This window comes from Cricetulus griseus, chromosome 2, assembly GCF_003668045.3.
Source record: "Cricetulus griseus strain 17A/GY chromosome 2, alternate assembly CriGri-PICRH-1.0, whole genome shotgun sequence".
Taxonomy (NCBI): Eukaryota; Metazoa; Chordata; class Mammalia; order Rodentia; family Cricetidae; genus Cricetulus; species Cricetulus griseus.
Window position 1 is genome coordinate 19,951,441 of NC_048595.1, and position 18,783 is coordinate 19,970,223.

The window sequence follows — 18,783 nt, forward strand, 5'->3', positions numbered from 1 at the left end:
GCCTGGGCCCTTCCCCATGTGTTCAGGGCCAGAGTGTAACCCTTCACGTGGGATGGGCTCTCAAAGTCCCTTCTTGCACCAGGGAAAAATACTAATCCACTACCAGAGGCTCCCTGGAGTGCAGAGGCCTCCTTATTGACATCCAGGGGTCTGGATCAGTCTTGTACTGGCCTCCCAGACAGCATCTGGGGTCGATGTACTCTCCCTTGTTCAGGCCAACTGTTCCTGTGGGTTTCTCCAACCTAGTACAGACCCCTTCGCTCTTCATTCCTCCCTCTCTTCAACTAAATTCCAGATTTCAGCTCAGTGTATATCTGTGGATGTCTGTCTCTGCTTCCATCAGCCACTGGATGAGGGCTCTCGTTGTGGATCGGTCCGTTTGTTTGTTTTTAAGACAGAGTTTCTCTATGTAGCCCTGACTGTACTGGAATTTGCTCTGAAGACCAGGCTGGCCTCGAACTCAGAGATCCTCTGCCTCTGCCTCCCAGGTGCTGGAGTTAAAGGCATGTGCCTCCACTGCTTGGCTAAATTTGTGTTTAAGACTAGTAAAGCCAAGATGATGTCTTTGTTTTCCTGGAAGTGTTGGCACTGGGGATTGAACCAGGGTGCCACATGAGTCACACATTCTGAGCAAGTTCTTTATTGGTAAGCTACACCCTAACCAAGGTAATTTTGCCTCCTTGTCTAGTACTAAAGAATATTGAGATGACAGGGCCTTAAAGATCACAGAAATAGTTGTTTTATGGCCAGTAGCCTGGGGTCTGGTATGAGGCTAGGTTGATTCCTATTTAATAACTTAGTGACTGTGGTAAATTAACTTTCCTATGCCTCAGATCTGTGTCTGGGGTAAGAATAACACCTATCTCGTGGGATTGCTATGAGGAGTATGAAATAACACTTGTATAACACTTGTGAACTGTTTGGCATGGTGAGTTAATATCATTAGCAGCTCATTTAGACCTTTTACACATGTTCTCCCCCATCACTGGCCCCCCCTGCAGAGTAACATATGATGAAATCAGGAAACTGAGTCTTAGAAATGCCATACAGAAGGTAGATGGCAGAGTTGGGATTTGAGCCTTGGTTCTATTGGATTCCACAGCTTGGCTTTCCATCACGTTTGCCACTTGTGTGACCTCCCAGCTAGGCCCTGCGATGTTAGTTACGTGGTCCCTCTGTGGGATTGCTCCAGTAGGGATACCACTGCAAGCAGAAGAAAAGGAAACTTGCATACATCTTTTGCACAATTCAGAGTGTTGAAAGGAGTCAACTGCCGCTTGGGCTGGAGGCACCTGCATATTCTGGAAGAGGGATGTCGGGAGGACACATGGTAGAGGCTCTGTCTCTCTTCTGAAGCTAAATTTCGGTGTCTCCTGAGAATCAGCAGTTGTTGGAAGTGGTTTTTTGCTCATCTCTGAGTCTGCTTCTTTTTTATTTTGTGTTTGTGTCTGTGTGTGTGCCTGTCTCTGTCTCCCAAGTACTGGGATTAAAGGCATGCGTTACCACTACCTGGCTTCAAGATGTAAACTCTTAGCGACTGCCTTAGTACCCTGCCTGCCTGCCTGCCTGCCTGCCATGATGATAATCATGGACTCTAACCCTGTGGAACCATGATCACCAAATTAAATGCTTTTTATTTTTTGTTTTGTAGGTTGCCATGGTCATGGTGTTGTATCATAGCAATAGACAACTAAGATAGGTCTCATGTAGCCCAGGCTAGCTTCCACTCCCCCTGTTACTGAGGCTGGCTTGATCTCTGCCTTCCTCCCAAATGCTGGTTTTAGTTGTGAACTACCACTCCCAGTTCTACTTCTCATTTTATAGATGGAAAAGTCTGGCAAAGTGCAGTGTCTGTCTCAGTTCCTATCAGTTAAGGTAGAGAGAAACCGGCCAAAGGCATAGGATCCCAGCCCAGTGGCCCTTCCTCAGTACCATAGAGTGTGCTTCAGTCTTCCTTAAGTGGGGACGATAATAGCTTTGTGGCTTCCTCGTGGGATTGTTGTGAAGCAAATTAAAAGCATGAACAAAGGCACTTTGATAGGCATAATGCATTGTGTACCCAGGTAGTCACGCTGTTTATTCAGTAGTTACTGGCATCTGCTAAGTTCAGTTGGACTTGGGAACATTACGAGATGAATCAGGTGAAGAGCTGGCCTTGAAGGAACAAGCTGTAAAACCACAGTTCAAGGGAGGAAGCAGGAAAAGTTGAGAGACCGCTTTTCTTTTTGAGTTGTGATTGATTGTGAAATAGAAAGGACGAGTTTGAGATAGTCACATGCTAGAGATGTATTGACACAATGTATACTTCAACTATTTGTTTGTTTGTTTTTGTTTTGTTTTTCAAGACAGGGTTTCTCTGTAGCTATCCCGGAACTAGCTCTTGTATACCAGGCTGTCCTGGCACTCACAGAGATCCACCTGACTCTGCCTCTCAAAGTGCTGGGATTAAAGGCGTGTGCCACCACCGCCTGGCTTACATCCTCAACTTAAAGACTGTCATTTACTCATGTTTGAGGCAGAGTCTCTTGACATCACATCTAGTCTTGAGCTTGATATGTACCTGAGGATGAAGGAGATTTGGTTTGGCTGTCTTTTAGTTTTGAAGTAGGGTCTGGTCTGAATTTGCTGTGTAGCTGAGAATAGTCCTGATCCTCCTGCCTGTGCCGGCAAAGTTTGCTTTCAGGGATTACAGGTGTGCACCACAGTTCTGCACAAGCTTTTAAAATATTTATTTTATTTAGTGACAGGGTCTCACGATGTAGACCAGGCTGGCCTGAAATTCACAGATATCCACTGTCTTTGCCTACTAACTGTTGTTACTTTTTGTTTTTTTCAAAACAGTTTTGTTTTTTCTCTGTGTAGCTTTGGCTGTCTTGGAACTCACTCTGAAGACCAGGCTGGCCTTGAACTCATGGAGATCCATCTGCTTCTACCTCACTGAGATATAAGGCACATGCTCCCACTGCCCAGCTAGAAAGAATTTTAAAAGAACTTTATCTGAACTCTGGTCCTTGTGCATGCTAGGATTGGTCTACCCAGAGCTACATCCCAGGCCAGGGGCTTTTTCAAAGATGTTCACAGCACTGTTCACACCAGTGAACTATATCGACATAGTGGAATGCTGTTTAGTCAATAAAAAAGAAATGAAGTAGGGATAGTATAAAATGGATCTCAAATAAAATTATAAGTGAGAGAAGCCAGATACAGAAGGCCATATATTGTTAATGAAACATTTGGAGTAGGTGATCTGTCAAGACAGAATGGAGAATGTTTTTGCCAGCTGTTGGGGATAGAGGGGAATTGGGAACTAATTATTTGCTGGGTCTAGAGTAATGCAAATGTTCTGGAACAAGCTAGGGGTGGTGGTTGCACAACAGTGTGTACTGGGTACAGTTGAATTGTGTATTCAGAAATGATTAATCTTATGTTGTGTGAATTCCACTTTTTTTATTAGTGAGTTGGCGGGTGCACATGTGTGTTGTGGGTATGTGTGAACATGTCTTTTGAGTTACTTATGGAGGCAAGAGGGCAACCTCAGGTGTGGCCCACTTTATTAAAATAAATAAATAAATATATATATATATATATATATATATATATATATATATATGTGGAATGTGGGAGTGTGGTTACAGCCATGCCTCCCTTGTGTGTGTTGGGGGGGGAGGGGTCAGAGGACAACTTATAAGAGATGGCTGTTCTCGGATTGTCACGTGTGCATGGCAAGCGCTCTGTCTGCTGAGTCAGCTCCCCACGTGTGCTGTCTACCTCACCCCCAGCACTTTTTGAGACAGTCTAGGCCAGCTGACTAGCAAGCTCCAGGAATCTACCTGTCTCCCATCTCCCAGCGTTACAAGAGCATGACCCCAGACCTAGCTTTGTTTACTGAGTTCTGGGGATGGAACTTGCAAGCACTCTACTTATTAATTGAGTTATCATCCCAGCTCTCCTTCTCCCTTTTTGAGACAGTCTTTGTAGCTCAGAGTTTCTTGGCAAGTGCCTTTACCTGATAACCATCTTGCTGCCCCTGAATATTAGTTCCTTATTAGAAGAAAGTTTCCTAGTAGCCTAAGCTAAAAACTTGCAGGCAGGGTGGGGTTAAAGGTACCAAGCTTGTGATTTTAGCCCCATGGGAGAATACCTTCAGAGAGGTGTGGATCCACACAGCGTCACCACTCATGTTTGTGTTAGAACATTATGTCATGTGTTTTCCTCTGTGCTGGCCATTGTGACACAATTCACTTTCTCCTCATTTCATGAGTGTCTGGGAGGGCTGACCTGTAGCATCCTAAGTACAGATCAGACCCTGAAAACCTTTGTCTTCTAGCTAGAGAAAGTCTTTATTGAGCTTTCATTTGCTATAAACAAATTAGCTATCAGTGTTCTTCCAGCTCTGAGTGTGGCGCGACCAGTCATCCCACCGCAGTGAAGAGTAAATGTTCTCCTTTTCTAGTGTCTCCACATTGTCGGGTCTTTCCCCATGGTTAATGCTCTATCTTCTGTCTTTTCTTCTAAGATTATGAATAAATTAGTATGAGTAAGATTCCGTCAATCCTTCCAAGTCCAGCTCATTAAAATTCTTGAAACTATTAATTTCAGCCATTATGTAATTTGCATACTGCATCTGAGATAGAATTGTCATTGGTGTCATCTTCTCTAGTGTTTGATCAAGTATATCACTGCCACTTGTCAGTCTCATCATCCATTCCCAAGCTTCTGTACCTGACCTGTTGACTGTCTCAAAAATGCCCATTGAAGTAGCACTTAAGAGTTGGCCATGAGCCAGGCGGTGGTGGTGTGTGCCTTTAATCCCAGCAGGCAGTGGCAGGTGGACCTCTGTGAGTTCGAGACCAGCCTGGTTTACAGGAGCTAGTTCCAGGACAGCCTCCAAAGCCACAGAGAAACCCTGTCTCGAAAAACCAAAAACCAAACAAACAAACAAACAAACAAAAAGAGTGTGAGTGCCAGGATAGGCTCCAAAGCTACACAGAAAAACATGACTTCTCCTTACAAAGTATGTTTTGATTTGTTGATCTAATTTTTTATGTTTGAGAGACTTTTGGATGGAAATATGAAACTAGTTGTTCCCCTTGGTAGATAAAGACATTTCTTCCTCTGTAAATCTTTTATCTAGTTAGATGTGCCTACAAAACTTTGTGGAAAGGCACTGAGTCTTTGTTAACTTAAGAAAGGCCAGGTTGTATTCCAGGATGGTTTTCCAGTGTGGTACCATTTCTTCTCAGGACCACAAAGCAGAAATGTTCATTCAAATGCTAAGTAGGGCCGGCCAGGTGATGGTGGCACAAGCCTTTAATCTCAGCACTCAGAGATCACCTGCCCCTGCCTCTCCAGGGCTGGTACCTGAATCTTACAGCAGCCTCCCAGGTAGCTGAAGTTACAAACAGGCTCCTCCTGAGCTGCTTGAATCTTTCTCTTTGTTGCCTCAGTAATCTCCCCTCAGACACCCTCTTCCCCCCAGTTCTTTGGCTCTTGTCCTACATGTACAGCTTCGAATCATCCTCTGACAGGATTTGTAGCTACAAGCAACAGAAACCAACACTGGCAGAATACTGAAAAGGTATTCAAGCTGGGTGTGGTATCGTAGGCCTTTAGAGGCAGAGGCAGGCAGATTTCTGTGACTTTGAGGCCAACCTGTCTATATAGATCCAGAACAGCCCAGGCTACATAGTCAGACCATATCCCCCCCTCCATAAAAAGCCACCCCAAACCACAAACAGCTTTTGGGGGTTTTTCTCCCTTTTGCCCAGGTAAAACTACTTGGTGAGTAGAGACATGGCTTGGTTGTTAAAGTGCTGCCTGTATAAGCAAAAAGGCTCATAAAATTCATGTTCCCAGAACCCCAGGCATGGTGGTAGCCACTCGTAATCCTAGCAACTGACTGGGGAGGTGGAGACAGGAGAGTCCCTGGAGTTCTCTGGGCAGCTAGTCTGCCCATTCATTGAGCTCTGAGTTCAGTGAGAGAGCCTGTGTCCAAAGAGAAAGCTGTAAAGCAGTAAGAGGAAGATATCCAATACCATCTCTGGCTAACATCTGTGTGCCTTCCTCCACATCTTCCCCTCTTCCTTTGTTTCATGTCCCCTCCTTCTAGAGCAGGGCTTCTAAACCTTCCTAATGCTGCAACCCCTTAATACAGTTCCTCATGTTGTGGGGATCCCAACCATAAAGTTATTTATTTTTTTAAAGATTTTATTATGCTTCCATGTATATCTGCACACCAGAAGAGGGCACCAGATCTCATAACGGATGGTTGTGAGCCACCATGTGGTTGCTGGGAATTGAACTCAGGACCTCTGGAAGAGCTGTCAGTGCTCTTAACCTCTGAGCCATCTCTCCAGCCCCCTAAAGTTATTTTGTTGTTACTTCACACAGGATATCTGATATGCAGGGTATTTGACTATTTGATCCCCAAAGGGGTCCCATGCCACAGGTTGAGAAGCATTTAGACTAAAAGGGGAATTGTAGGGGATGCTGTAGCCACGCCTGCCTAGCATGTGGCTACAGCATCCCCTACACCATTGCTCTACAACATTTGAAAAGTAGAATGAAAAAAGTCATATTATAACCCCCAAACACTTAGCTGAGCTATTATAATATTTGTTTAAGGGCTGCATATAGCATAGGCATTTTCCTTCGTGGTTATTGTTTTTTAAAAAACTTTATACTGCATTTGTTTTTATGTGTGGAGTGTATATGTGTGTGGTTGCATATATGCTGGTTGGAACCAGTTCTCTTTCTATCATGTGGTTCCCAGGGATTTAATTAAGGTTGTCAGTCTTGGTGGGAAGTAAACTTTACACACTGAGCCATGCCGATGACCTGTGATGTCATATGGCAATGCATTGTTTAGCCAGACTGCTGATAATTGAGAACTTGTGTGGTTTTTCCTGCTACAAAGTCTGTGATGAATATGCTTAGATTTTCTTGTTACATTTGTGTTTCCTTTGCTATATGTTAAAGAATTGGGTTACTTGCTCTTTTTAAATAGGGTTAGATGGTGTAGGACTAGCTTTCAGCGGTGATGGCACAGAGGTTAAACTATGCAGATACTGATGGGAAATTTCTTTATTCAGTTAAATCTTGGTTATGTTCATCACACATTTATTTACTTTTTTTTTTTTAAATATACCGGGCCAAGGATGCCACCAAAAGCCCCACAGAATCAACTAACCCAAGCTCATAGGGGCTTACAGAGACTGAGTGGGCTGTGGGCTGTTTTAGGAGCGGGATCAGGTCTTTGAAGGTACCTTATTCCATTCCCTGAGGCTTGATGGTGCCTTTTGTTTTCCTTGCAGGTAATTAAATGCTTATCTTGTGGACCTGGGCTTGGCTGGAATGTGCAAGGGTCTTGAAGATCCTTCTATAGCTTCCTTCAGTTGAACCATTAAGAGAAGATGGCAAAAGTCAACATAACTAGAGACCTCATTCGCAGGCAAATCAAGGTAAGCAGCCCAGACCTTTTAACCAGTGCATTAAGGCCCCCCTTTTATTTCCTACAGCAGTGGTTCTCAACCTTTCTATTGCTGTAACCCTTTAATACAGTTAGTTCCTCGTGTTGTGTTGGGACTTCTTAATGGTAATTTTGCTGCTGTTGTGATTCGTAATGTAAACATCTGTTTCCCCATGGTCTTAGGTGACCCCTGTGAAAGGGTCATCCCACCCCCTAAGGAGTCATGACCCACAGATTGGAGGACCACTGCCTTATAGATTCATTTAAAGACTACCCCCCCCCAAAAAAAAGCAGAACAAGCAGAAAGTCAGGTCTAGAGTTGGTGATTTACCTAAAGTCACATAGTTTGCTAGTAGCAGACTGAAGATAGAATCAAAGTCCCCTGTCTCCTGGAAATTTTTCTATTATGTGAAAATTCATGGAGGCTCCTCTGTCCTTGTTCTTGTTTGTGCCTCCATTGCTAAGATTAATATAGGCTGGTGAACTATCAGTGTAGAGAAGCCGTCAGTGTAGGAGTACACACAAGAGTCTAAGTAATAGCCTCTTCTGTGAAGTTGCAGAACACTAGAACCTTAGGGAGTCAGTCTGAGTACAGCTTGAGGCGGTTCTTCTCTGAGGCTCCCCTGCACTCCAGCCTGTCCTCTGCAGCTTGCATTTAAAAGGCACTGGTGACTGGGCAGTTGGGTTCAGGGAGTGAGACAGATCCAGGGCGACTCCAGTATGGAGGCCACAGAAGCTTAGACTAGATTCAAGCCAGGGCATATGTGCCTCTAATAAGAACCCCAAACTGGAGTCAGCAACCTCATATCCCATTGCCCTGAGGAGTGTAACTGCCTGAAGACTAGTCATTTTGTTTGCCTGTACTCTAATTTTTTTTTGTTATTGTTAAGTGATAACATCTTTGAAAAGTTAAATGCTAGAACATTTTTAAACTAAAAAGAAATTAAATTACACAGCAGTCAGTGGGGTATGGTGATTCATACCTTTAATCTCAGCCCTCAGAGGCAGGTGCAGGTGGAGTTCAAGGCCAGCTTCCGCTACATGATGAGTTCCAACTAGGGCTACAGGTTTTCTTCCTTCCTTCCTTCCTTCCTTCCTTCCTTTCTTTAATTTAATTTTATTTATTTATTATGTATACAGTCTTCTGCCTAAATGCCAGCAGAGGGCACCAGATCTCATTTAAGGTGGTTGTGAGCCACCATGTGGTTCCTGGGAATTGAACTCAGGACCTCTGGAAGAACAGTCAGTGCTCTTCACCACTGAGCCATCTCTCCAGCCCGGGCTACAGGTTTTCAAAAGTAGAATTGTGTAGCATTTGGTCCATAGAATTTCATGTGGATGAACTGGATGGACTGAGTGTGGTGTATGCCCTGGTAGGAACCAGTGCTTGGTATACATTAGTCTGTGTGTCTGTCTAGCTTAGCTTGTGTCATTGAGGCCTTTTAGGTCTGTCTGTATGAGGTCTGTGGGGATTTGATTGAATTGGAACTGTTTTTTAGAGGTTCAGTGTCAGCAGGTTATGTTTGTGTGTGCATAAGATGATGCCCTTCTGTCTGAACTATGGAAACATTCCCTGATTGTCTCTTCAGTTCCTTATCTTTAGTTTCTTACTGTGCTTAGCATAGGGTTGGCTATAGAAAAGTTACATACATTGGAGACTGGAGAGATGGCACCGAGCTGCGTTTAAAGCACTAGCTGTTTTTCCAGATTGCTTGGGTTTGATTCCCAGCATCACAGCTGTCTACAGTTCCAGCCCCAGGGATCCAACCCCCTCTTCTTACCTGCAGGCACAGACACACAATGTGCATGGAAAGAAAACTTCCAATCACACAAAATACATTTTAAAAAGAAAGATACTAAATAATGTTGAATTGAATCAAAGAAAGTGCAACTTTGTTTCTGTCCGCCAGGAGCGGGGTGCCCTGAGCTTTGAGCGTCGATATCATGTCACTGATCCATTTATCCGGCGGCTGGGCCTGGAAGCAGAGCTTCAGGTAAGAGATCTGTTTGCAGCCTAGATCCACATGGCCTGTTTCCCGTCCTCCACAGTGCTGGCGCTAAAGATATATATGTGCCAGCACACTTAGCTAGGTTTTTCTCTTTTTAGTTCAGTGTATGTGGGTAGGTGAGTGTGTTCATGGGTGTGCAGATACTCTTGGATGCCAGAGGCATCAGATCCCACTACAGCTGGAGTTACAGGCAGTTGTGAACCACCCGATATGGGTGCAGGAACTCAACTCGGGTCCTCTTTGTGAGCAGTATGTACTTAACTGCTAAATCATCTCTCCAGCCCTGATTTTCTTAATATTCTTTTTTTTTTAAAGATTTTATTTATTTGTTTATTTATTTAATTATTATGTATATAACATTCTGCTTCCATGTATATCTCCACACCAGAAGAGGGCACCAGATCTCATAACGGATGGTTGTGAGCCACCACCGTGGTTGCTGGGAATTGAACTCAGGACCTCTGGAAGAGCAGTCAGTGCTCTTAACATCTGAGCCATCTCTCCAGCCCCCTAATATTATTCTTAATTTATATACATTATGCAGTCATCCCTTGATATGCTTGGGGGATTTTTCTAGAACTTCCCACAGGTACAAGTATCTTCAAATGCTCAAGGTTTTTGTGTAAAATGATGTGTCATTTGCATATAACCTACAAACATACTCCTGGTACTTTACAACATCTCTAAATTGTCTTTAATACCTAATACAGTGTAAATGCCGTGTAAATAGTTGTTATACCGCATTGTTTCAGGACAATGATGAGGAAGAAAATGTCTTTATATATATATAATTTATATGTGTATATATATATATATATAATATATATATAATATATATAATTTTTTGTTATGATAAATCTTTCTGCCAAAAGCCACTGAGACCCACCGCCACATGTAAGCTTTACACCAGCTGCCTGCCCAAGTTAGGCCCAAATGAATACACAGAAACTTGTATTAGGTACAAAGCTACTTGGCCAATGACTAGGACTTCTCACCTGCTAACTCAGTCTTAACTATCATAAACCTATATATTTTATAAGACTTATCTTATCGCACACCTTATTGGCGTCCCTCCTTGCTGGGATCACATCTTGCCGCTGGAGCAGGAGGGGAAAAAAAAGGGCCCTTCCTGTTTCTCCTTCACTTAAATATGAGTCTCCTTGCTATGTCACTTCCTGCCTGGATCACACTTCACTACTACATTTCCCAGAATCCTCTTTGACTCCTAGTCACGTCTACTTGCTGTCTCATTGGCCAAACAGTATTTTATTTAGCAATCAATGAGATAAATATACACAGAAGTACTTCCCCATCAATTTTTCTTCCAGCCCAAGGAAGAAAATGTCCCTGACTCTTGTTTCCCTGTGCCTGGTTGAGTCTGCCCATATGGAATTTTCCAGTCTTGGGGCCAGTTACATATCTCACCTTCTCAATTTGCCTTTATTGCACTTCTCTTGTTACTGTTTTTGAGACAGTATTTATTTGTAGCCTAGATTAGCCTTGAATTTACTTAAAATGCACCCAAGACTGCTTTAAAACTTCTGGCCCTTGTGCTTCCAAATCCTGTGTTGGAATTACAGGTATGGGCCACCAGGCCTGGTGTTGGTTGCCTTTTATTTCCATTTGTTTCTTGTGTAATTTGAGCATAAATTCAAATTAGACTGAGTCTAGATGGTATGCCAAAGAAGCACCATAGCCTTTTTATGAGCTGTAGCATGGAAGTGGCAAAGTGGGCCTTAACATTTTATGTATGTCTGAGCTGCTGTGAACATTCATGCACACCTTTTTGTGTGGAGACGTACTTTTAGATCTCTTTGGTAGGTACCCAAGAGTAGAGTAGATAGCTGACTTACATGGTAATTCAGCATTGTTGCTGCTGTTTTCTTGAGACAGGATTTCATAGTACACCTCAAAGTTACCTTTGAATTTCAGACCCTCCTGTTTCAGGCCCCCAGTGCTGAGATTAGACATGGACCCCACGACCACACCTGGGTAGCTGTTTAGTGTGTGTGTGTGCACGCACACACCTGTGGAGGTCAGATGACAACTTGAGGAAGTCATTTCTCTCTTTTGCCCATGCAGGTCCCAGGCTGGGCAGAGGGCCTTTCGCAACTGAGCCGTCTTGTCTTCTCTGTTTTTCTCTTTCCTTACTTTTGCTTTCAGTGCTATATTTATTTCATCATTGTTAATTCAAGGTCATGAATATTTATATTTGTGTTTTCTTGTAAGAGTTTTGTGTTTTTGGAGAGTAGGTGTCCGTCTTTGATCTATGTGTTTGTATATGTAAACAAAATTCAGTAAGGAGATCCACTGAAGTAGGGTCAAAAAAATAAGGTCCTAAGGGGGATTCCACTTGACTCGTGTGGTTTGATGTGAGCCTAGCCTTTAACACTGAGACCTCTGCAGCCTGGCACTAAATGCTTTGGTTGTTCATGGTGGTGTCAGGGTCAAACCGAGCACTTGCTGCCTTAAGCGAGTGCTGTACCATTGAACTGCATCCCAGCTTAACTATTTCACAGGTGATCGTCCAGGAGTCCCAGCACCACTTGTTGCAAAGACAGTTGAATTGTCTTGGTACTCTTACCAGAAATTAAATACTCATAAGTGTAAAAATTTTGTTGACCTATACCATTGATCAAACTATCTGTCCTTATTCCAGTACCACTTTGTAGGCACTTGGGAAATTAGGGCATGTGAGTGTTCCAACTTTGTTCTTTTGCAAGATTGTTTAGCTATTCTGAGTCCTTTGTGTTTCCATATGAGTCTCAAGTGCCACCTGTTCTTATAAATAAAGTTTTATTGGAGCACAGCCACACTCATTCATTTATGTATTGTCTGTCTGTTTTAGTGATTCAACAGCAGAATTGAATGATTCATACAGAGACCATATGGTATACAAACCTAAAATATCTGTTGTTTGGCCCCTTACTGAAAAAGTTGTCGACACTTACTTTAGACAATGAAGTGAACCCCTGTTGCAATCACCTGAGAAGAAAAGAGGACGGCATCTCTAATCCACTCACGTATTCAGGCAAATAGAGTGTGCAGTGTGTAAGCTAGCAGTCTCTCTAGACACTGGAAGATAAACAGCAGTGAAGAAGGCCTTGCAGAGGAGAGGTTTTCTCTGACCACTCAAGTACATGTGCAGAAGTCCCAGCACCTTGTCTAGAGTCTTCATGGCGCTTAGTCACTACCCGACTAACCTGACTGACTTATGTAGGGGTTTTCTTTCTCTCACTAGAGTTCCCTGTATTACTTACACAATACCATTTATATGTAGAAGAATGCCTATTATATGCTAGGTACTCAGTAAAAATAAAATGGATATAGGCTCAGGATAAGGGAAAAGTACCTGGTATGAGTTGTCTGTTGCCTTCCCTACTGTACTTGTGTATTGCATCAGACATTGAAGGATGTAGCTATAGAGAGATCATTTTTTTGTGGTAGAAGTGATTGATTTTTTTGTTTGTTTGTTTTTGTTTTATGAGATAGGGTTTCTCTTTGTAGCCTTGACTGTCCTGAAACTCATTTTGTAGACCAAGCTGGGCTAGAACTCAGAGATCTGCTTGCCTCTGTCTCCTGCAGCTTTTCCTGCAAAAGGGGATGATGAAACCTGCCCTTTATGGCTCGGGTGTCCAGTATCAACTGAGACTGTGACGAAGTACTTTATATGCTGTGAGATGCAGGGCACTGTGGTTCTGGCCTCCACATGTCCCTCACAAATGCCAAAGGAGAAGGCTGCTCTGGTTGCATAATACTACTTGGCATTGAGCTTCCTGGAAGACTAGCCAATCAGCTCTCTTCTTAACCCTCTATTTCCTCCTCCAGGGTCACTCAGGATGTGTCAACTGTCTGGAGTGGAATGAGAAAGGAGAGTAAGTATGAGTTAGAGGGGGCTGGAGAAGGGGTCAAAGAGGATGGGGGAGAGGGCTCCTCATCTTGGGGCATCTAAGGAGATAGACTATTGCTCTCTGACTTTTTAAGCTTAGCCCATGACTGCCAATACGATTAAACTATTAACTCGAGTATTGATAGAAGTTTAGATGAATGTCCAGACCCTGCTTTACTGTAGGCCAATGTATTGGGAGAATATTGAAAAATTCTTAACAAAGTAAAATAGATTCTACTAATGTCACAAGCTCCTTATCCTCTGGGATGGGGATAGGAAGGAGACAACCTGGGAACTTGAGAAGTCAGAGCTCCTAACTCTGCCCACAGCTTGCTGGCTTCTGGTTCTGATGACCAGCACACCATTGTGTGGGACCCACTGCATCACAAGAAGCTACTCTCCATGCACACGGGACACACAGCAAATATCTTCTCTGTGAAGGTGAGTAAGACAAGCCATGGGGCAGAACTAGGCTGTGGACATGGCTGTATTGGTATAATGTGTCCCATGGATCCTAGGCTTGCAGATATCCCTGTGGTCTGAGTATTAGGTAGTGAGGCTGGAAACCTGTTTCTTCTGTGTTCTTAGAACTAACTGATCAACTCAAGATCCATTTATATTTATTACATTTTTATTGATTTGTGTGGGGGTACATGTGTGTTGTGGTGTGCATGTGTGTCTTGATACATGTAGAGGTCATAAGAACTGACAGGAGGAGTCATTCCATGCCATTCACCCTGTGGGTCTTGGGTGTCATTCAGATGGTCGGGCATTCATTATTACGTGATTCGTGCACTCAAAGATGATCTGTAGTCCGTAAGGCTAAGATTTCTTTATTCAGATAAACACCAGCCCAAACGCAAGCCAGAGCTTGCCCATAGATCGCAAGGTAGCATGGCCAGAGAGAAGGGGCCATCCACGTGTGCACTGTCCCATAAGAATTCTCTCTGAGTCATCTTCAACCTCCCCTGACAATGCCCTCACTGGCGTGGCCAGGCATACCTGTAGGGGCTACTAGGAGGCGGGGCTACAGTGTCTCCATCTTGCTATCCCTCCATCCATTTTATACTTATTTGAGCATGCCTCCTGGAAGGCGTGTGAACAGGCCAATCTCTTGTCCTTGCCAAGACTGTTTCCTCTAATGAAAAAAAGGAAGCCACTAAGGAGTATCTTCTAAATTTGTGAGTAAATGAATGAATAAGTTAGACAAATGAGCAGGTAGGACTGAAAGATGACTCAATGTTAAGACTATTTGCTGCTGTTTCAGAAGACCTGGAAATACAGTTTCCAGCACCCCATATGGAGAAGTTCACAGTCACTTTTAACTGTCTCCAGCATATTTGACACTCTTTTGGCTTGTGTAGACAGACCTGTGTGTGCATACATACATACACACACACTTGAATGTTTTTTTTTTGTTTTTTTTTTTTGGTTTTTCGAGACAGGGTTTCTCTGTGGCTTTGGAGTCTGTCCTGGAACTAGCTCTTGTGGACCAGGCTGGTCTCGAACTCACAGAGAACCCTCTGCTTCCTGAATGCTGTGTATGTGCCACCACCACCCGGCCACACTTGAATTTTTTAATGATATTTTTATTTATATTTTATGTGTATGGGTATTTTGTCTACATGTATTTCTGTGTACCACATGTGGACAGTGCCCAAGAGCGCATCAGATCCTCTGTAGCCACCATGTGGGTGCTGGGAATCAATCCTGAGTTTCTGGAAGAACAACCAATGCTCTTAACAGCTGATCCATCTCTCTAGTCAATGTTATTAAAATCTCAAATATTTTTTTAAGCTGGGTGTGGTGGCACACTCTTTTAATCCAGTATTTGAGTTTGAATTCCAGGTTGTTTTTTTGTTTTCTTTTAAGATTTATTTATTTATTTTTCATGTATACAGTGCGTGCCAGAAGAGGGCACCAGATCACATTACAGATGTTTGTGAGCCACCATGTAGTTGCTGGGAATCAAACTCAGAACCTCTGGAAGAACAGTCAGTGCTCTTAATCCCTGAGCCATCTCTCCAGCCCCCTGGTTTTTGTTTTTTTATGATAGGGTTTCTCTGTGTAGCCCTGACTGTCCTGGTACTTGCCTTATAGACTAGTCTGGCTTCGAACTCACAGAGATCTACCTACATCTGCCTTCCCAGTGCTGGGATTAAAGGTGAGTGCCACCACCACTTGGCTAAGCTTTTGTTGTTTTTTAATAAAAAGAATAGAGTCTGGAGAGATGGCTCAGTGATTAAGAGAACTTGCTGCTTGTGTACAAGACTGGAGTTTTGTTTCCTACATTGGATCTGACTCCAAGGGCAGATATGCAGGTGAAAAACAAAACAAAACAAAACAAAAACTCATACATATAAAAATAAAACTCCTAGCATAGAACTTGTAGCTTTTCTACCTTGTCATAGGAAATTAATCTTTACCCTTGATCAAAGGGAACTCAGCTGAGAAGAGGTGGCCAGGAGCCTGTAGAGCTTTGAAGCCCTGCTCTGTGAAAACAACACGAGACTAGATGAAATTTGCCACCCCCCCCTTAAGACAATTCCAGCTGGCTTGAAACTCAGCTCTGTAGCTGAGGATGACCTTGAACGTCTGATCCTCCACTTCCTTGTCCTTTGAGTGCTCTATCATAAATAAGTTTGTATGGTGCTGGGGATGGAACCTCAGGATTCACAGATGCTAGGCAAGCACTTTACCCACTTAGATATAGCATGAGTCTACATTCTTTTCATTCCACAAAACTTGCTATGTCTTGATCCTGGAAAACAAACCTAGGAGTAGCTATGGGGCCTTAGAATCACGTGTGGCCTGGAGAAGGAAAAGACTGTCTGGTTGAGGCTCCTTGAATCAAGTTTGGTTTTTTTTGAGAAAGGGTCTCACTCTGTAGACCAGGCTGCCCTCAAACTCAGAGATGCGCCTGCCTCTGCCTCCTGCATTCTGGGATTAGAGCATGAGCCATCATGCCTGGCTTGAAGAATATATATCAGGGTGTATGTCCGGATGTATGTCAGGGTGAGGGGCTCTCTGTAGGTGTCAGGCCGGTGAAAATGAGAACTTCATCAACCTGAATCAAGACTCTGGGGATGCCAGGCAGTTTATTCCCAACAAATTCAAACACAGTATAATTTGGGAAAAAGTTTCATAGTGGAATACAATCCTGGTGTATAAAGAAGCATAATTACATCGAAACTTGACTCAGGGTACATGTCATTTCTTCCAAGAAGATGGGTTCTAGAGATAGGCTATCTGTACCAGCTTAAGGCCTAGGGGAGGATCTGGCCTGGTCTAAGCCCTACTGATTGTGTAGAGTTCATTCGGGCTGTTGGTCACCTCTGGTCCTGGCTGTAAGGGTCATTGAGATGACTAGCTACTTCTGGTCTTGGTTGTAGGAGCTTGATATGTATGGCCCAACGGATAACACCAGGCTTCCAAGTCCCGGCTTTCTGGATGGAAGAGCAGGTTTACATATTTCCCACTACAAAGACAATCCTGCGTTCTTAACATTCCTGATTCTTTGGCAATGTGTGGACTCAAGGACGTTTGTGCTGTGCTCCCAACACCAGTGTCTTTGCACAAGGCTGTCCTGTCACTAGTACTTGGGCTGCCAGGTTTAAGGATACAAAATGACCAAAGAGGAAAGGACTTTTTCAGCCCCGGAGTTGTTTTGATATCCGTGGGCATATACAGGTGTGTGACTGACCTTAGAAAAGCCCCACTGATCTCATTTCCCCGGTTAATATCAAGGGCAGTGACAGGCTACCCGAAATCATAGCCAGAGTAGAGAGTTCTAAACCTTATTACTCTAAACTTTGCCTCATTTCTGTTTGCTCTTATACCTCCTGTGGATGAATTCCTGTGATTTTTCTAGAAGCAGAACAGCTGCAGCTTGGTTCGTGGGTCTGAAAACCAGCACTATATTGACAATAGTCTTACTATTCCCCAAGTCAAGACACAATTCTTTATCCTCCTCTTCTGGTGTTTTTGTTTGTTTAGATTTGGTCTAGTTTTTGGTGTTTTAAAAATAGGTTTTCAAAAATGTCTTATTGTTGTTTATGTATGTGTGTGCTATAGGAGAAGGGGTATGGGTGCTACAGAGGGAGTGTGGAAGTCAGGAGACCTTGTGGAATTGATTCTCTCCTTTTTGTGGGTCCCTGGCATTGATTCCAAGTTACCTTTACCAAATGTCTTTACCCACTAAGCAATCTTGCTAGCCCTGGTTTTTTGTTTTGTAAGAAAAGCAGAGAAATGACTCATTTTTGTTTGAGGTAGTCAAAACACTGATCATACCTATTTACAGTATTTCATGCAAGCGCTCCCCCCAGTGGCGACTGTGGTAATTACAAGTGTGGCAGCCATGAAGGCTCACCTGTTTTATTTGTCCTGTGGTTGGGATCTGTGCTATCTCCAGACAGGATTAAAGGTTGCTGCTTGCCCTTTTCCTAATGAGCAAGTAGCAAAGCAGAAAAAGTATAAATTTGTTTCTTTTCCAAATAAAAGCTAAAAAAGAAAACTGGCCTGGCGGTGGTGGCACACGCCTTTAATTTCAGCACTCAGGAGGCAGAGGCAGGTGGATCTCTGTGAGGTCGAGACCAGCCTGGTCTACAGAGCAACTTTCAGGACAGCCTCCAAAGCCACAGAGAAACCCTGTCTCGAAAAACAATAACAAAAAAACAAAGAAAAGAAAACTGGGATATAGCTCTGTGGTAGAGCACTTGCCTAGCATTTTCCATGCCAGTGTGTGTCTCCATTACAGGGAAGAAGGAAGAGGAGACAGACATAGACAGACAGACACAGAGAGAGGGAGGGGGAAGAAGAGGAGGGGGAAAAAGAGAGGATGGAGAAACGAGGGAGAAACGAGAGAGAAACAGACGTAACTAACATCAACCCCAAATACTTTCTTCCTCACAGTTAGATGGTAAAGCTGTGTCCTATTTGTCCACTGAAGCCACGTTTGTGGCTGTGTTGTTCTTGCCACATGTCATCCTCAGTGCTGTGTTCTCCACTTCACTGGCACGGTGGCCAGCCCTTCCCTGTTGTCCAGCATCTGAACTCTTTCTAGTGTTTGCTGTGCTAGGCATTTTGCCCAGATCCCTTTTTCTCTTTTGGATTATTTTTTTGAAGTGAGAGTTTTAGGTCAAAAGACAGGAATAGTTTTGTCATTGTTTTTGTTTCTTTCTTGTTTGTTTGTTTGGTGTTTTGAGACAGGGTTTCTCTGTGTAGCCCTAGCTGTCCTGGAATTCACTCTGTAGACCAGGGTAGCCTCAAACTCATAGATTCGCCTGTGTCTGCCTCCCTAATGCTAAGATTAAAGGCATGCGCCACCACTGCCCAGCAAGACAGGAATAGTTTTTAATCTTTGTTACCTGATTCCCCAATTTTTCCACATAAAGATTTGGACATTTTAAACAAGCATC

The 18,783-nt window shown here is 43.4% G+C and overlaps 1 protein-coding gene across 5 annotated transcripts in view; it reads left to right on the forward strand.

The window, feature by feature from the left end:
• The window catches only part of Wdtc1 (WD and tetratricopeptide repeats 1), a 61,752-nt gene that overhangs the window by 25,052 nt on the left and 17,917 nt on the right, over positions 1-18,783 (forward strand). For all 5 annotated transcript variants that reach the window (XM_027399568.2, XM_027399567.2, XM_027399570.1 and 2 more), the window contains 4 exons: positions 7,314-7,460; positions 9,379-9,462; positions 13,306-13,352; positions 13,696-13,807. In XM_027399568.2, the coding sequence (XP_027255369.1) occupies positions 7,413-7,460; positions 9,379-9,462; positions 13,306-13,352; positions 13,696-13,807 (291 nt within the window). In that variant the 5' untranslated portion in view covers positions 7,314-7,412. The remainder of the gene's footprint in view (positions 1-7,313; positions 7,461-9,378; positions 9,463-13,305; positions 13,353-13,695; positions 13,808-18,783) is intronic.